The sequence below is a fragment of the Bufo gargarizans genome, chromosome 3 (assembly GCF_014858855.1).
Source record: "Bufo gargarizans isolate SCDJY-AF-19 chromosome 3, ASM1485885v1, whole genome shotgun sequence".
Lineage (NCBI taxonomy): Eukaryota > Metazoa > Chordata > Amphibia > Anura > Bufonidae > Bufo > Bufo gargarizans.
This window is the reverse complement of record NC_058082.1, coordinates 44,501,654-44,520,355: the sequence shown is the minus strand read 5'-3', so window position 1 is coordinate 44,520,355 and position 18,702 is coordinate 44,501,654. Positions and strand designations below refer to the sequence as shown.

General features: G+C 44.4%; 1 protein-coding gene across 4 annotated transcripts in view; it reads right to left on the bottom strand.

The window, feature by feature from the left end:
• GDPD5 (glycerophosphodiester phosphodiesterase domain containing 5) overlaps positions 1 to 18,702 on the bottom strand; it is a 163,674-nt gene that overhangs the window by 25,498 nt on the left and 119,474 nt on the right. For all 4 annotated transcript variants that reach the window (XM_044284763.1, XM_044284765.1, XM_044284764.1 and 1 more), the window contains 4 exons: positions 14,389 to 14,448; positions 13,812 to 13,910; positions 4,753 to 4,846; positions 149 to 294 (listed from right to left, as the gene is read on the bottom strand). In XM_044284763.1, the coding sequence (XP_044140698.1) occupies positions 149 to 294; positions 4,753 to 4,846; positions 13,812 to 13,910; positions 14,389 to 14,448 (399 nt within the window). The remainder of the gene's footprint in view (positions 1 to 148; positions 295 to 4,752; positions 4,847 to 13,811; positions 13,911 to 14,388; positions 14,449 to 18,702) is intronic.

Sequence of the window (18,702 nt, the reverse complement as noted above, 5' to 3'; positions counted from 1 at the left end):
CCCTATTTTTGCTTGCTGTCAGTGAAAGGAAACCTTTCTATTTACATCTAGAGGTTAACCCCCCCCCCCCCCCCCAAATACTTTTCACAACTGAAGGTTTGTCACAATCTCATCTGGTCCTGTCAATCCTTGGTAAGGGGCCTCTTACCATAGGTGCGCCTCGATGGCCAATGACTGAGGGTTTGGGTCCCAGCAAATCCTTCTCCATAATACACGGTGAGGAAATGGTCATCGGGACGAGATAGAGTGCAATGACGACAGCCAAATACGCTAAAATTAAACACACCTGAAAAACTGGAGAAAGAGGTACGGTCAAAAACAGCTTCAATAAAAACAATGTGGAGGGGGCATTAACTCACCTATCAAATTATATATATATAATCTGTGCTAACACCCCCCTAGTGGTGGCTGTATAATATGTATGCAGTGAGCTCCCCCTAGTGGTGGCTGTATAATCTGTATATAGTGAGCTCCCCCCAGTGGTGACTGTATAATCTGTATGCAGTGAGCTCCCCCTAGTGGTGGCTGTATAATCTGTATCTAGTGAGCTCCCTCTAGTGGTGGCTGTATAATCTGTATGTAGTGAGCTCCCTCTAGTGGTGACTGTATAATCTGTATGTAGTGAGCTCCCTCTAGTGGTGGCTGTATAACCTGTATGTAGTGAGCTCCCTCTAGTGGTAGCTGTATAATCTGTATGTAGTGAGCTCCCTCTAGTGGTGGCTGTATAACCTGTATGTAGTGTGCTCCCCCTAGTGGTGGCTGTATAATATGTATGCAGTGAGCTCCCTCTAGTGGTGGCTGTATGAACTGTATGTAGTGAGCTCCCTCTAGTGGTGGCTGTATAATCTGTATGTAGTGAGCTCCCTCTAGTGGTAGCTGTATAATCTGTATGTAGTGAGCTCCCTCTAGTGGTGGCTGTATAACCTGTATGTAGTGTGCTCCCCCTAGTGGTGGCTGTATAATATGTATGCAGTGAGCTCCCTCTAGTGGTGGCTGTATGAACTGTATGTAGTGAGCTCCCTCTAGTGGTGGCTGTATAATCTGTATGTAGTGAGCTCCCTCTAGTGGTGACTGTATAATCTGTATATAGTGAGCTCCCTCTAGTGGCGACTGTATAATCTGTATGTAGTGAGCTCCCCCTAGTGGTGGCTGTATAATATGTATGTAATGAGCTCCCTCTAGTGGTGGCTGTATAATCTGTATGTAGTGAGTTCCCTCTAGTGGTGACTGTATAATCTGTATGTAGTGAGTTCCCTCTAGTGGTGACTGTATAATCTGTATGTAGTGAGCTCCCTCTAGTGGTGACTGTATAATCTGTATATAGTGAGCTCCCTCTAGTGGTAGCTGTATAATCTGTATGTAGTGAGCTCCCTCTAGTGGTGGCTGTATAACCTGTATGTAGTGTGCTCCCCCTAGTGGTGGCTGTATAATATGTATGCAGTGAGCTCCCTCTAGTGGTGGCTGTATGAACTGTATGTAGTGAGCTCCCTCTAGTGGTGGCTGTATAATCTGTATGTAGTGAGCTCCCTCTAGTGGTGACTGTATAATCTGTATATAGTGAGCTCCCTCTAGTGGTGACTGTATATCTGTATGTAGTGAGCTCCCCCTAGTGGTGGCTGTATAATATGTATGTAGTGAGCTCCCTCTAGTGGTGGCTGTATAATCTGTATGTAGTGAGTTCCCTCTAGTGGTGACTGTATAATCTGTATGTAGTGAGTCCCTCTAGTGGTGACTGTATAATCTGTATGTAGTGAGCTCCCTCTAGTGGTGACTGTATAATCTGTATACAGTGAGCTCCCTCTAGTGGTGGCTGTATAATCTGTATGTAGTGAGCTCCCCCTAGTGGTGGCTGTATAATATGTATGTAGTGAGCTCCCCCTAGTGGTGGCTGTATAATATGTATGTAGTGAGCTCCCTCTAGTGGTGACTGTATAATCTGTATGTAGTGATCTCCCTCTAGTGGTGACTGTATAATCTGTATGTAGGGAGCTCCCTCTAGTGGTGGCTGTATAATCTGTATGTAGTAATCTCCCTCTAGTGGTGGCTGTATATTCTGTATGTAGTGATCTCCCTCTAGTGGTGGCTGTATAATCTGCATGTAGTGAGCTCCCTCTAGTGGTGACTGTATAATCTGTATATAGTGAGCTCCCTCTAGTGGTGACTGTATAATCTGTATGGAGTGAGCTCCCCCTAGTGGTGGTTGTATAATCTGATGTAGTGAGCTCCCTCTAGTGGTGGCTGTATAATGTGTATATAGTGAGCTCCCCCTAGTGGTGGCTGTATAATCTGTATGTAGTGAGCTCCCCCTAGTTGGCTGTATAATCTGTATGTAGTGAGCTCCCCCTAGTGGTGGCTGTATAATCTGTATGCAGTGAGCTCCCTCTAGTGGTGGCTGTATAATCTGTATGTATGTAGTGAGCTCTCCCTAGTGGTGACTGTATAATCTGTATGTAGTGAGCTCTCCCTAGTGGTGACTGTATAATCTGTATGTAGTGAGCTCCCCCTAGTGGTGGCTGTATAATCTGTATATAGTGAGCTCCCCCCAGTGGTGACTGTATAATCTGTATGTAGTGAGCTCCCTCTAGTGGTGGCTGTATAATCTGTATGTAGTGAGCTCCCTCTAGTGGTAGCTGTATAATCTGTATGTAGTGAGCTCCCTCTAGTGGTGGCTGTAAAACCTGTATGTAGTGTGCTCCCCCTAGTGGTGGCTGTATATGTATGCAGTGAGCTCCCTCTAGTGGTGGCTGTATGAACTGTATGTAGTGAGCTCCCTCTAGTGGTGGCTGTATAATCTGTATGTAGTGAGCTCCCTCTAGTGGTGACTGTATAATCTGTATATAGTGAGCTCCCTCTAGTGGTGACTGTATAATCTGTATGTAGTGAGCTCCCCCTAGTGGTGGCTGTATAATATGTATGTAGTGAGCTCCCTCTAGTGGTGGCTGTATAATCTGTATGTAGTGAGTTCCCTCTAGTGGTGACTGTATAATCTGTATGTAGTGAGTTCCCTCTAGTGGTGACTGTATAATCTGTATGTAGTGAGCTCCCTCTAGTGGTGACTGTATAATCTGTATATAGTGAGCTCCCTCTAGTGGTGGCTGTATAATCTGTATGTAGTGAGCTCCCCCTAGTGGTGGCTGTATAATATGTATGTAGTGAGCTCCCCCTAGTGGTGGCTGTATAATATGTATGTAGTGAGCTCCCTCTAGTGGTGGCTGTATAATCTGTATGTAGTGAGTTCCCTCTAGTGGTGGTTGTATAATCTGTATGTAGTGAGCTCCCCTTAGTGTTGGCTGTATAATCTGTATGCAGTGAGCTCCCCCCAGTGGTGGTTGTATAATTTGTATGTAGTTCGCTCCCTCTAGTGGTGACTGTATAATCTGTATGTAGTGATCTCCCTCTAGTGGTGACTGTATAATCTGTATGTAGGGAGCTCCCTCTAGTGGTGGCTGTATAATCTGTATGTAGTAATCTCCCTCTAGTGGTGGCTGTATATTCTGTATGTAGTGATCTCCCTCTAGTGGTGGCTGTATAATCTGCATGTAGTGAGCTCCCTCTAGTGGTGACTGTATAATCTGTATGGAGTGAGCTCCCCCTAGTGGTGGTTGTATAATCTGATGTAGTGAGCTCCCTCTAGTGGTGGCTGTATAATGTGTATATAGTGAGCTCCCCCTAGTGGTGGCTGTATAATCTGTATGTAGTGAGCTCCCCTAGTTGGCTGTATAATCTGTATGCAGTGAGCTCCCTCTAGTGGTGACTTTATGATATGTATGTACTGAGCTCCCTCTAGTTGTGGCGCGTGGCGGTATAATCTGTATGGAGTGAGCTCCCTCTAGTGGTGGCTGTTTAATCTGTATGTGGTTATCTCCCTCTAGTGGTGGCTGTATATTCTGTATGTAGTGAGCTCCCTCTAGTGGTGGCTGTATAATCTGTATGTAGTGAGCTCCCTCTAGTTGTGGCTGTATAATCTGTATGTAGTGAGCTCCCTCTAGTTGTGGCAGTATAATCTGTATGTAGTGATCTCCCCCTAGTGGTGACTGTATAATCTGTATGTAGTGAGCTCCCCCTAGTGGTGGCTGTATAATCTGTATGTAGTGAGCTCCGTCTAGTGGTGGCTGTATAATCTGTATGTAGTGAGCTCCGTCTAGTGGTGGCTGTATAATCTGTATGTAGTGAGCTCCGTCTAGTGGTGGCTGTATAATCTGTATGTAGTGAGCTCCCTCTAGTAGTGCCTGTATAATCTGTATGTAGTGAGCTCCCCCTAGTGGTGGCTGTATAATCTGTATGTAGTGAGCTCCCTCTAGTGGTGGCTGTATAATCTGTATGTAGTGAGCTCCCCCTAGTGGTGGCTGTATAATCTGTATGTAGTGAGCTCCCCTAGTGGTGGCTGTATAATCTGTATGTAGTGAGCTCCCCCTAGTGGTGGCTGTTTAATCTGTATGTGGTGATCTCCCTCTAGTGGTGGCTGTATAATCTGTATGTAGTGAGCGCCCTCTAGTGGTGGCTGTATAATCTGTATGTAGTGAGCGCCCTCTAGTGGTGACTTTATGATCTGTATGTACTGAGCGCCCTCTAGTGGTGGCTTTATAATCTGTAATTTACTGAGCTGGGTGTCGTACTTTATGGATGTGTATGAGAACACAGAATGTAAAAATGCAGGTGCAGCTTTGGATGTGACTAGAGGATATATGATACAAAGGTAATTGGAGATTAATAAAAGAAAGCGCTTTGAGATACTGTATGGACAGGACTCACTGGCTTTTTCTGATCTTGCAAACTGGCCAGCAATGATCCAGGAGAGCAGGGTGATGGCGGCCAAAGCCCCGATGTGCAGAAATGGAGCTGTTGCCTAGGAGACAGAGGGTAAATATAAGAATAAAAGGAACACAACTGCATCGAACACAATAAAAATGAAGCCCCGTCCACAATGCAGAAAAGGGACCGGACTGCATTTACATTCAGGTCACTGATCACCGTTTTAAATATTAGTTTTACATAAAATATTTTTATTGGTATCAAAAATAGACAAGGAATAGTTTACCACTTCCAAAAAGACTCAGAAAAACCCTCTAGTGTGAACCAGGCCCATCAATTAATGGTCGGAGCAATAGCCCACCAGATTACTGGCGCAATGTACGAAATGCTCCATACTTTATGGACGCACTGGAATCAGATGTATAAACCCATAGAAAAGGTGATAACCCATTCAGAGGTACCGCTATGAAAACACATAGATGGAAAGGGCGACTACAAAGGGATCCTCCAGGAATCCCAACGAGATTCCCCAATGTTATTGGTTCATCAGGAGATTATCATATGTAATTCTGCCATTCTACATAGCTAGCAGTCTCACATAGTCCATGAAACCTAAGAAGCTCCTGCATCCATATAAACCCCGATACACCATAAAGACGGTAAGTGTAAGTCATCTGATGTACTTAATGGAATCCGATGCCCCACCTTTAGGGCATTTTTTATGACTGCATTGTTCTCATTTTGGACTAAAAATCACTTTTTAAATTGGTCTTTATTAAAAATGTTTTACAGTTTTTAAGGTACAAGGGTTAAAAATCAGTGTGTTTCTAGACTATCACTTCTGAATCCTGTCAGCTGAGGGCTCAGGTGAAGCCTTATCTCTGATCTCCTGATGTCATAAACACTCATTTAAGCCATATTAACTTTTTTAGCTATAATGAGTATTTATGAGGTCGGGAAATCAGATAAGGCTTCACATGAGCAGTCAGCTTATGGGACTCAGAAGGGATAGTCTGCAAGAAGACTGATTGTTAACCCCTGTATCTCAAAAACTGATGACAATATATTTAATAAAGAATAATTTAAAATTTTTTTTTTTTTTTTTTAGCCCAAAATGAGTAAAATGGAATCATAAAAAAAATAGCTGTGAAGGGTGTCCATAGCCTTTAAAGTTGTATCCCTCAAGTGTCCTGGGTGCAGATAAATCCCTCCTATTCTGTCCAGCCGCATATTGAAATGCCTATAGTAGGGCAGGCGCTGGATATCCCCCAGACTAAAACCTCAGGCTGTCTGTGAAAGTCTAAATCCGAGGAACAATAACGACGAGTTCTCATATACTGTCCCTTAGGGATAACTGTTCCGTAATGGGAGGGGGTGGCGGTTGTTTCAAGGTAATAAGTGCTAGATGAGGTGGTTTACGACGACAGAACGATGAAGAAATAAAACCCGAAGGATCTTTACTTGAGGCGAGGTCAAGAAAATGAATGTCTGTCCTGTATCTCAAAGGTAAGAGTCAGGCCGATATCATTCTGATTAAGGCTGTGACCTGACCATAAAATTACAATATCATCTTCGGGTTGTTGCGGGTATCGAAATTTCGATACCCAATCGATACTTTTGTCCCGGTATCGATACGATACCGGGATTTCAGTTTTTTCGATACTGGGCTGCGCTTCTGCGCAGTCTAGTATCTCTGAACATGAGCGCTCTGCTGTTGGCGCGCTCATGTTCTCTCAGCAGCACAGGGAGAAGGAAGCTGTCCCGCCTCCCCCTGTGCTGCTGCCGCTGCCACCAATGGGAAGAGAGGGGCGGGCGCACTGCGCCACCAATGAGAAGAGAGGGGCGGAGGAGGGGCGGGCGCACTGCGCCACCAATGATAGGACTATTCCCATTTCCCACACAGAGCGGCGCCCAGCGATGTCTCAGCACTCACCATTAGTCCTGGGCGCCGCTCCGTTCGCCCGCAGTGCCCCATTACTGTCTCCTCTCCTGCTCCACATGCTGCTGATTACTATCGGAGCGATGGGAGGAGACATCAGCTTCACTAGTGGGCGTTCCTTCTCCCTGCGCTGCGATTGGACAGTGCTACAGCCAGGAAGAAGGAACGCCCACTAGTGAAGCTGATGTCTCCTCCCATCGCTCCGATAGTAATCAGCAGCATGTGGAGCAGGAGACAGTAATGGGGCACTGCGGGCGAACGGAGCGGCGCCCAGGACTAATGGTGAGTGCTGAGACATCGCTGGGCGCCGCTCTGTGTGGCCTGATAGTGAAAGTCAGTCTTTAACACAATACAGGAGGCGGGTGCCGGCAGCAGAATCACATTGCCGGCACCCTGCCCCTGACAGGGAGCTGCGATCAGAGGCAGTTAACCCCTCAGGTGCGGCACCTAAGGGGTTAACTGCCACTGATCTGCCAGTACCCGCCTCCTGTATAAAGGGGTAATTATCATTGGTGGTGCAGTGTGCACCAATATTCATAATACCGTCATTTCACCCCACCTTCTCCTGGAGCGTCATTCGAGTCTGCCCAATCCCGCCTCCCCTATTGCCTCCAGCCACGTCACACCATGACGCTGCCCTATCAAGGCAGTCCAGCCCCTTGACGTCACTCGAAGGTCCTCAAGAGGCGAGATGGGGAAGAATCAAATAGCGCACCAGGTAAAATTATATCACAAAAGACACGGTTTCAAATCAAATTCAATATTTAATCCACCTGGCTGCAGAGTCCCTAGCTGGTAGATCCACTCGACCTCTTTCTTGTTTATTTGTGCCAGTGAATCCCCTCCTCGCCAATGTGGTCTAACAGTCTCAACTCCAGCAAATTTCAAACCCCGTGGATTTTTCCCGTGTACAAGTTTGAAATGGGCTGATACACTATGGGTGATAAGACCTTTTTTAATATTTCGTATATGTTCTTGTATTCGAACTTTTAGCTTCCTTATTGTTCTACCCACGTACTGGAGCCCACATGGGCACTCCAGTACGTATATGACATTCTCGTTTTCGCATGAACAGTTCCCTCTTATGCGGAATTCCATTCCATTCTTGCTAGATATTATGCTATTGCTGTTTCTCTTATGTTCCTTTGTGTTCCGGTTTCTACAGCCTGCACAGAAACCACACCAAGTAAACTTTCCTCCCTCTCTATTTATTTTAATATTTGCTGGTGGAATAGCGCTGTGTACAAGCTTGGTTTTAATATTGGCCGCTTTTTTAAAAATAAAGGAAGGATTTTCGGGTATGATCTTTCCTAAAACCGGATCATTCTTCAATGTCCCCCAGTTCTTTTTTACCATTTTCTTAATATTATCGGACATGGAACAATACTTTGTCACAAATGAAAACTTATAGTCCCTATTCTCTTTTTTCTTCACTATTCCCTTTGTGCTATCACTTTCTTCCTTTTTCTCTTTTTCCACAGTATTTATGCATACGTCCAGATCCGCCTCATCATAACCCCTTTCAATAAACCTGTTTTTTAGTATATTACTTTGTATTCTATATTCTTCCGTTTTTGTGCAGTTACGGGCCATCCTCTTGAACTGTCCCTTTGGGATATTCTTGAGCCAAGGTCCGTAGTGGCAACTAGTCACATCAATATAGGAGTTGACGTCTGTCTCCTTAAAGTATGAACTGGTCAGGAACTGGCCGTCTTCTATCCGTATGCATAGATCAAGGAAATTCACTGAACTATTACTAATTTCCCCCACAAATTTCAAATTCCAGTGGTTGTTATTTAGTTGACAGATAAAGACTCAAGACCTTCTCTCTCTCCTTCCCAATCTTGCCATTTCTATCTCATATTTTTCTTTATTCATTACGACCACCCCCCCCCCCCTTTGTCTGCCGGCTTAATTATTAAATGCCTCAGCTATTGCCTTGATCATAACTATTTCTGGTGTATTGACTCACACTATGTACAGTGTATTGGTACGGCGATGGGGGCGAAATTCGCCCCAAGTTTTGCCAACATTTTTATGGGGGCATGGGAAGAGACCACTAGCCTTCCCACACTAGGAGCAGATACCCCAGGAGGAAGATTGACCTTCTGGAGGAGGTATATCGATGACTGTCTCCTAGTGTGGGAAGGAGAGAGAGAAGGTCTTGAGTCCTTCATCTGTCAACTAAATAACAACCACTGGAATTTGAAATTTGTGGGGGAAATTAGTAATAGTTCAGTGAATTTCCTTGATCTATGCATACGGATAGAAGACGGCCAGTTCCTGACCAGTTCATACTTTAAGGAGACAGACGTCAACTCCTATATTGATGTGACTAGTTGCCACTACGGACCTTGGCTCAAGAATATCCCAAAGGGACAGTTCAAGAGGATGGCCCGTAACTGCACAAAAACGGAAGAATATAGAATACAAAGTAATATACTAAAAAACAGGTTTATTGAAAGGGGTTATGATGAGGCGGATCTGGACGTATGCATAAATACTGTGGAAAAAGAGAAAAAGGAAGAAAGTGATAGCACAAAGGGAATAGTGAAGAAAAAAGAGAATAGGGACTATAAGTTTTCATTTGTGACAAAGTATTGTTCCATGTCCGATAATATTAAGAAAATGGTAAAAAAGAACTGGGGGACATTGAAGAATGATCCGGTTTTAGGAAAGATCATACCCGAAAATCCTTCCTTTATTTTTAAAAAAGCGGCCAATATTAAAACCAAGCTTGTACACAGCGCTATTCCACCAGCAAATATCAAAATAAATAGAGAGGGAGGAAAGTTTACTTGGTGTGGTTTCTGTGCAGGCTGTAGAAACCGGAACACAAAGGAACATAAGAGAAACAGCAATAGCATAATATCTAGCAAGAATGGAATGGAGTTCCGCATAAGAGGGAACTGTTCATGCGAAAACGAGAATGTCATATACGTACTGGAGTGCCCATGTGGGCTCCAGTACGTGGGTAGAACAATAAGGAAGCTAAAAGTTCGAATACAAGAACATATACGAAATATTAAAAAAGGTCTTATCACCCATAGTGTATCAGCCCATTTCAAACTTGTACACGGGAAAAATCCACGGGGTTTGAAATTTGCTGGAGTTGAGACTGTTAGACCACATTGGCGAGGAGGGGATTCACTGGCACAAATAAACAAGAAAGAGGTCGAGTGGATCTACCAGCTAGGGACTCTGCAGCCAGGTGGATTAAATATTGAATTTGATTTGAAACCGTGTCTTTTGTGATATAATTTTACCTGGTGCGCTATTTGATTCTTCCCCATCTCGCCTCTTGAGGACCTTCGAGTGACGTCAAGGGGCTGGACTGCCTTGATAGGGCAGCGTCATGGTGTGACGTGGCTGGAGGCAATAGGGGAGGCGGGATTGGGCAGACTCGAATGACGCTCTAGGAGAAGGTGGGGTGAAATGACGGTATTATGAATATTGATAGATAAAAGGAGATGACGAACAAGGTTATGAGATGTGAAAATAATGTGTAACAACTTTTGGAAAATGTGTTTAAAGTGTGGCTATTAGCAGGAATTGTTGTATTAGATAAATGTGGTCATGGATTATGATTAGGCTGACTACAATGATATTGTGACATAAGAGAAGAGTGGTCATGATTTATGATCAAGTTGATGATAACAACTACGATGAAAATAATGCTGTTTTAAAAGTATATAATGCAAAAGTTTGCTGTATAATTCCCGGATACGATCCGGTTAAACATTGAATGTAACGAGGCAGCTGGGCTATTTAAGGAGCCTGATTGCGCATATGCGCAGTTCGCCCCTGAAGAAGCGAGGCAGCGAAACCCGGGTCGGGCAGGAACGAGACGTTTTAAAGTGAAATTACTATATGCCTTTTGTTGAACAACTCTTGTGAGTAGATTAAAACCTTTTTAAACCATCTGATAAAGGGTACTTCACTATTTTGCCTATCCTTTGAACCTCATAGAGGCTATTGTGTTTGGAAGATCGGACCCTGCTGGGGTGATAAAGAAAAGGCTTGTGGAGCCCGATGCCATCCATCAGTGACCGGGGAATCTAGTCTAGAGCAGCGCGGTTCCAAACTTTCTATTATTTGCATTGAGTGTGAATACCTACCACACTACTCCGGAGCCTGCAGCAGCGCAAGTATCTGCCCTTATTGGGACACAGGACTGACTTTTATTGTATTGCCATTAAAATCATTGGTGGCAGTGGCCACAGGGACCTCTCCCCTCCCCCTCATTGGTGGTGCAGTGGCAGCTTCTGATCGGAGCCCCAGCAGTGTAAGCCTGGGGCTCCGATCGGTTACCATGGCAGCCAGGACGCTACAGAAGCCCTGGTTGCCATGGTAACATCCCTGATGCTGTGTGCACAAAGCACAGAGCAGCAGGGACAGTGTGAAGTCCTATTCACCCTGATAGAGCTGAATAGGACAAGGGATGAAAGATCCCAGGTTCTAGCCCCTAAGGGGGGGAAATAGGTATTAAATAAAAAGTGTAAAAAAAAAAAAAGGAAACCCCCCCCCCCACCACCAAAATATGATGTATAAATCACCCCCTTTTCCCAATTTCACATATAAAATATATAAATAATAAACATATTACATATCGCCACGTCAGAAAAGTCCAAACTATTAAAACATAAAAAAAAATCTAGGTGGTGAACGCTGGAACAGAAAAAAATAAATAAAAACTGCGCGATTCGCCATTTTTAAAAATGCGGAATGCACGTGGCTTTTTTGGTTTATTTCTTCCGCGTGGTATCGAATGGTATCGAGTATTGCAATACTTTTTCATGGTATCGAAACCGAATCAAAAATTTGGTATCGCAACAACTCTATATCATCTAGACATGGTAGCCAGGTTAACGGGGTTCTCCGGGATTTACATACTGATGGCCTATCCTCAGGATAGGTAATCCATATGGGATCGGAGGGGATCAGAATCTCAGAACCTCCACCGGTCAGCTGTTCTAAGAGGCCGTGGTGCTCCGTGAGTGCTTCGGCCTCTTCTTAGTTCATCAGCCACATGTCCTAGGTGCAGGTCAGTCCCATCCAAGTACATGTGCCTGAGCTGCAATACCAAGCATGGCCACTATACAATGTGCGGCGCTGTGCTTGGTAAGCTGTAAGGAGGCCGCGGTGCTCACGAGAGCATCGTGACCTCCTCAAACAGCTGATCTCCGTGGGTGCCTGGAATCACGCCCCTGCCGATCTCACACTGATGACCTGTATGACCAACACACAAATCGCAAAGAATCCCTTTAAGATGGAAGATGCCCAGGGAGAGTCCTCTGATGGAAAGACTACTCGGTCCTCCCATGAGCCCAAGAGGAGATTAGCAAACGATGGGGCACAGGGACTCCCCCCATCCCATTCTTTCCTAAGCTGGTGGAAGAAGTGGAAGTGCCCTCCATTCACTTCTATGGGAGTTCCGAACACAGCTGAGCAAATGCGCTGGGCTATTTTCGGGACACCCATAGAAGTAAATGTAGAGGAGGCCTCGCTTGTGTGTTGTGCCCTTGTTCACTTTGGGGGCCCCGTTCTAGAGTTAGTTGTGGGTCTCAGAGTTCAGCCCTGCACCCATCTGACATTAGTGGCATATCTTAGCGACGTCCCACCCAACGTGTGAAATGGACCAACCCCTTTAAGGAGCTCCCCAATCTCTTACATATAAATCGGGGAGACCGTCATATTTCTGTATTTGTCAGGGTCAAGCACCACCAGATTCCCACCCTTATCTGTAGGTTTAATAAAGATGTTATTCTCCGGGGTACAGGGCGTGTCACCTCCTCTGATGTAAGATTTTGTCATATATTGGGTGTATTACTGTAAGATATAGTAAAGAAGGGATGCAAATCAGCTCTTAACAAGCTCTGCCTCTGATGTCACCAAATGTAAGGCAGCTATCCTATAAGCCAATGTTCAGCCCTTTAAACAGGCCTTGAGACATGACTTGGATAATAACTAAGCCAGCATCTCATCTGCAGACAGCTGTTTTTGGTGATTGCCCATCATCAGTCCAGAGGAGCATGTATGGCCCATAAGTTTCCTCATGCCAATTAAGGCACTCTCTCCCCAAGGAACCATAGTACCCCCAAAAAAACGGTGAACTATATCTACGCCTGTAATGTTGGACAGAGGTGGTATCTTTGTGCTTTTTGGTTGTAGACTAGTAAATGGGGCTGATGACTATTATCCTGCACTGTGACGTCATCACACTATCACATTTTAGCCGTGCGTGGCATCACGAGATTTCAAGCAGTGAGGGTCGGCATTGGATGGGGTTGGTCGTCCATGACTATCTACATAGACCAGAGTACACATCTCAATTTGAGGCCAATCGCCGCACCATTATTGACGGATCGGGGTTCAGATGGAGGCAGGAGGTTCTTAGGTTTTCACGTATTCAAGCTTTTATCTAGTCGTTAGAATGTCAGGATTACACATGGTGATCGCCTGATGATATTAACCCCTTAAAGGGAACCGGTCACCGGGATTTTGTGTATAGAGCCGAGGACATGGGTTGCTAGATGGACGCTAGCACATCCGCAATACCCAGTCCCCATAGCTCTGTGTGCGAGTACAACGATACCAAATGTGTATGGCTTTTGTTTTACTACTTTAAAAAACATTTTCTGACAGCCATAACTTTTTTCTATTTCCGTCTACAGGGCTATAAGTATTCTCCAATTCTGCGTTTTCGTAGTCACATGGTACCTACGGATGCAGCATTTCTTACATTGTGCCAGTAATCTGGTGACCTATTGCTCCAACCCCATTGCTAGTGATAAAAGGAGACTGGTTCACACAGGCAGTTTTTTTTTTATATGTCTTTTTGGATGTGGTAATCTATTCCTTAACTATTTTTGATACCAATAAAAAAAAAATGTAGGTTTTTGTATTTCTGTGATTTGCATTCACAATCCTTAATTGGCTAAATGTAACTGCTGAGCGCTGCATTGTGCTGGGATTTCCTGCTGTGAGAGAGACAGAAAGAGCTGCTTCATCCTGTGCCAGGATATATAGGGGGTTCACAAATTTTATGCAATTTTAATAAGATAAAAAGTAAAACGGTTTAACACTTTGACATGGGCCAGAAGCAGATTACTGACGTTACCTGGAAGGAAATTAATAGGACTTCCCATTCTTCTTCCCACATTTGTTCTATAGACGTCATGGCTACCACTGTGGCGACTAGTACGATGGCGAGGAAGCCCTGGAACAGGCATAACAAAAAACAGACACAAACGTTTACAGCCAGTATCGAGTGACGCCCATATCCCACTCTATCCACTCCAGTACTGAAGGACCTAACATCCTCTTATTTCAATGAGCGATTTGTTTTCCATTATCGATATTACAGTTCCTCATTGTGGGGAGGGGGGGTCTGAGGAGCTGAATGAAGGGGAGGCAGCGCTGGTCGGAGCACAGTTTATCGCTGTACAATTTGTAGTTGCTGTACCTGCAGTCTCATTCAGGTCAATGGGATTGAGCTGCAATACCAGACCCAGCCACTACCAAATGTATGGCGCTGTGTCTGGGAAATGCTTCGAAAAGGAGGAAGTCAAACCTCCGCCGGTCTGATACCGATGGGCTATCCGAAGGACAGACTATCAATATCAGTCCTGGTAAAGCCCTATGAAAGGGACTATCAGCCCCAAATACATTTTGGAAATGCTGTGATATAAATGTACCTTGTGAAGCCAGTGTAAATTCATCTGTTGTCCCACTGCTATGTGACACAGTGCCAATATCTGCAATGCAAAACACACGCAGTTAGCAAGACATGAGCAAGGAATGCACCCTGGTATCAGACAGTTCAGGATGGGGAGAGAATGGCTGTGGTAGGCAGCAACGGGATGAGTTAGAAGAAGTCCAGTAGTCTCCCTTCCCCCATGATCACTGCTTTGTGCCCCAAGAAGTCTAAAAGTGATGTAGTCTGTTTTAGCCAATAAGAATCAAAACTGCAGTACCACCCTCCGACCTGCTGGGGCGCTGTGTTAGTTTCAGTTACCTGGCTGCAGTACCACCCTCCGACCTTCTGGGGCGCTGTGTTGGTTTCAGTTACCTGGCTTCAGTACCACCCTCCGACCTGCTGGGGCGCTGTGTTGGTTTCAGTTACCTGGCTGCAGTACCACCCTCCGACCTGCTGGGGCGCTGTGTTGGTTTCAGTTACCTGGCTGCAGTACCTCCATGCTGCCCATAGCATTTTATGGATAGGAAAAGGCCTATTCCATTTGGGTCTCCTCCTAGGACATGACAACACTAGGCTGTGCACCTATATTTTGGAGCAAATACTGTGGCAACAGAGGGATCCAGATATCAAAAGTAGGAGTAGACAACCCCTCCCTTTACATTATGGTATTGGGTCACAACCTCGTCCATGTTCCCTTCCCAATGCCAGGTCAGGAGATTGTAATCATCCAAATCAGTAAGGTGGAACCACTTCAGAGACCAGAGACCCCCATCATAAAATCCAAAGATAGCGTGAGGGTCCTACACAAACCAGAACCGTTAGAGGGGTCAGGAAAAGGCTAGTGTCCTCTCCAGCCGGGGTCACACATGAAACCCCTATCTTGCGATATACATCAGAGAAATACGTGGCCTAATCCATATTTGAGCCACGTGCTTCCTCCTGAGAACTCAGGCCATGTATATGCGTCGTGGCCAAACCAAAATCGATCCCAGCTCAGTAACAAGGAGCAATTAGATAACTCCAGTCATCCTGCCATTACCTCCGCCATGTTTGGTACACACGTGTGCGGGATATTAGGACGGAGTGGATGGTGGTAACATTAAGTTGCTCGGATAAATGCCCGAAAATATATTTTAATACAAAGATTTGGAGGCACACCGGATAGGCAGCAGAGGTCGTAAAAACTGCTGTTAAAGGTCTGACCATCACAGGCCGGGGGGTGGACACACATGTATGAAGGATAGCAAACTGTCATTTCTTTGGAGATCACTAGCTGATGGACTGACTGATTTTTCTGCTTCCCCAGATGACCAGACTTAAAGGGGATATCCGAGTAATGAAAGGAAAAAAAACCATAAAACTCATCAGGACTTACATACAGTATATATTAGTTAAGATTGATTTCTAAAAACAAAAAACAAAAAAACATACTTACACCTTTGCAAGGTTCTGTTATTCTTGCTTTGTTTACATGCTGCAGCAAAGCTGTGGGGGCGTGTACCAACAATGCCTGAGCCCTCCCTCATAAATATTTGTGGGTGTGAATAATCTGCACTTCCCCGCCCCCTGCTCTGCACAACCTAACCTTACATACACAGTCACATGATCATGTCCTAGCTCACACCGGCAGATCTTCCTGTCACATTGCAGATACACAGAATATATATACACACACACACTGTATAAATTATATACATTTATGGTAAATACTGTACCACAGCACTTCTTATGGTCTAGTGTCATGTATACTGCTAGCAAATACATATATATCTTCTCAGTGAGACTGATATACACAGCAAGCGCATATCAGTATTGTGCTACTGTGGTTGTGGACAAGAGCGAATAGGTGATCATACATCTAGTGTACACTGACCATGAATGTGTCACACACACAGTATACAAAACATGAGGAGCTGTGCAGGGTGTGTATATATATATATATATATATATATATATATATATATATATATATACATATACAGACGTGGACAAAATTGTTGGTACCCTTTGGTCAATGAAAGAAAAAGTCACAATGGTCACAGAAATAACTTTAATCTGACAAAAGTAATAATAAATTAAAATTCTATAAATGTTAACCAATGAAAGTCAGACATTGTTTTTCAACCATGCTTCAACAGAATTATGTAAAAAAATAAACTCATGAAACAGGCATGGACAAAAATGATGGTACCCCTAACTTAATATTTTGTTGCGCAACCTTTTGAGGCAATCACTGCAATCAAACGCTTCCTGTAACTGTCAATGAGACATCTGCACCTCTCAGCAGGTATTTTGGCCCACTCCTCATGAGCAAACTGCTCCAGTTGTGTCCGGTTTGAAGGGTGCCTTTTCCAGACTGCATGTTTCAGCTCCTTCCAAAGATGCTCAATAGGATTGAGGTCAGGGCTCATAGAAGGCCACTTTAGAATAGTCCAATTTTTTCCTCTTAGCCATTCTTGGGTGTTTTTAGCGGTGTGTTTTGGGTCATTGTCCTGTTGCAAGACCCATGACCTGCGACTGAGACCAAGCTTTCTGACACTGGCTAGTACATTTCTCTCTAGAATTCCTTGATAGTCTTGAGATTTCATTGTACCCTGCACAGATTCAAGACACCCTGTGCCAGACGCAGCAAAGCAGCCCCAGAACATAACAGAGCCTCCTCCATGTTTCACAGTAGGGACAGTGTTCTTTTCTTGATATGCTTCATTTTTTCGTCTGTGAACATACAGCTGATGTGCCTTGGCAAAAACTTCGATTTTTGTCTCATCTGTCCACAGGACATTCTCCCAGAAGCTTTGTGGCTTGTCAACATGTAGTTTGGCATATTCCAGTCTTGCTTTTTTATGATTCGTTTTCAACAATGGTGTCCTCCTTGGTCGTCTCCCATGTAGTCCACTTTGGCTCAAACAACGACGGATGGTGCGATCTGACACTGATGTTCCTTGAGCATGAAGTTCACCTTGAATCTCTTTAGAAGTCTTTCTAGGCTCTTTTGTTACCATTCGGATTATCCGTCTCTTAGATTTGTCATCAATTTTCCTCCTGCGGCCACGTCCAGGGAGGTTGGCTACAGTCCCATGGATCTTAAACTTATGAATAATATGTGCAACTGTACTCACAGGAACATCTAGTTGCTTGGAGATGGTCTTATAGCCTTTACCTTTAACATGCTTGTCTATAATTTTCTTTCTGATCTCTTGAGACAGCTCTTTCCTTTGCTTCCTCTGGTCCATGTCGAGTGTGGTACACACCATATCACCAAACAACACAGTGATTACCTGGAGCCATATATAGGCCCAATGGCTGATTACAAGGTTGTAGACACCTGTGATGCTAATTAGTGGACACACCTTGAATTAACATGTCCCTTTGGTCACATTATGTTCTGTGTTTTCTAGGGGTACCATCATTTTTGTCCATGCCTGTTTCATGAGTTTATTTTTTTACATAATTCTGTTGAAGCATGGTTGAAAAACAATGTCTGACTTTCATTGGTTAACATTTATAGAATTTTAATTTATTATTACTTTTGTCAGATTAAAGTTATTTCTGTGACCATTGTGACTTTTTCTTTCATTGACCAAAGGGTACCAACAATTTTGTCCACGTCTGTATATACACACACACACACACACACACACACATCTAAAGAATTATTAGGAACACCAAACTAATACGGTGTTGGACCCCCTTTTGCCTTCAGAACTGCCTTAATTCTACGTGGCATTGATTCCACAAGGTGCTGATAGCATTCTTTAGAAATGTTGGCCCATATTGATAGGATAGCATCTTGCAGTTGATGGAGATTTGAGGGATGCACATCCAGGGCACGAAGCTCCCGTTCCACCACATCCCAAAGATGCTCTATAGGGTTGAGATCTGGTGACTGTGGGGGCCATTTTAGTACAGTGAACTCATTGTCATGTTCAAGAAACCATTTTTCCAGTCTTCAACAGTCCAATTTTGGTGAGCTTGTGCAAATTGTAGCCTCTTTTTCCTATTTGTAGTGGAGATGAGTGGTACCCGGTGGGGTCTTCTTCTGTTGTAGCCCATCCGCCTCAAGCTTGTGCGTGTTGTGGCTTCACAAATGCTTTGCTGCAGACCTCGGTTGTAACGAGTGGTTATTTCAGTCAACGTTGCTCTTCTATCAGCTTGAATCAGTCGGCCCATTCTCCTCTGACCTCCAGCATCCACAAGGCATTTTCGCCCACAGGACGGCCGCATACTGGATGCTTTTCCCTTTTCACACCATTCTTTGTAAACCCTAGATATGGTTGTGCGTGAAAATCCCAGTAACTGAGCAGATTGTGAA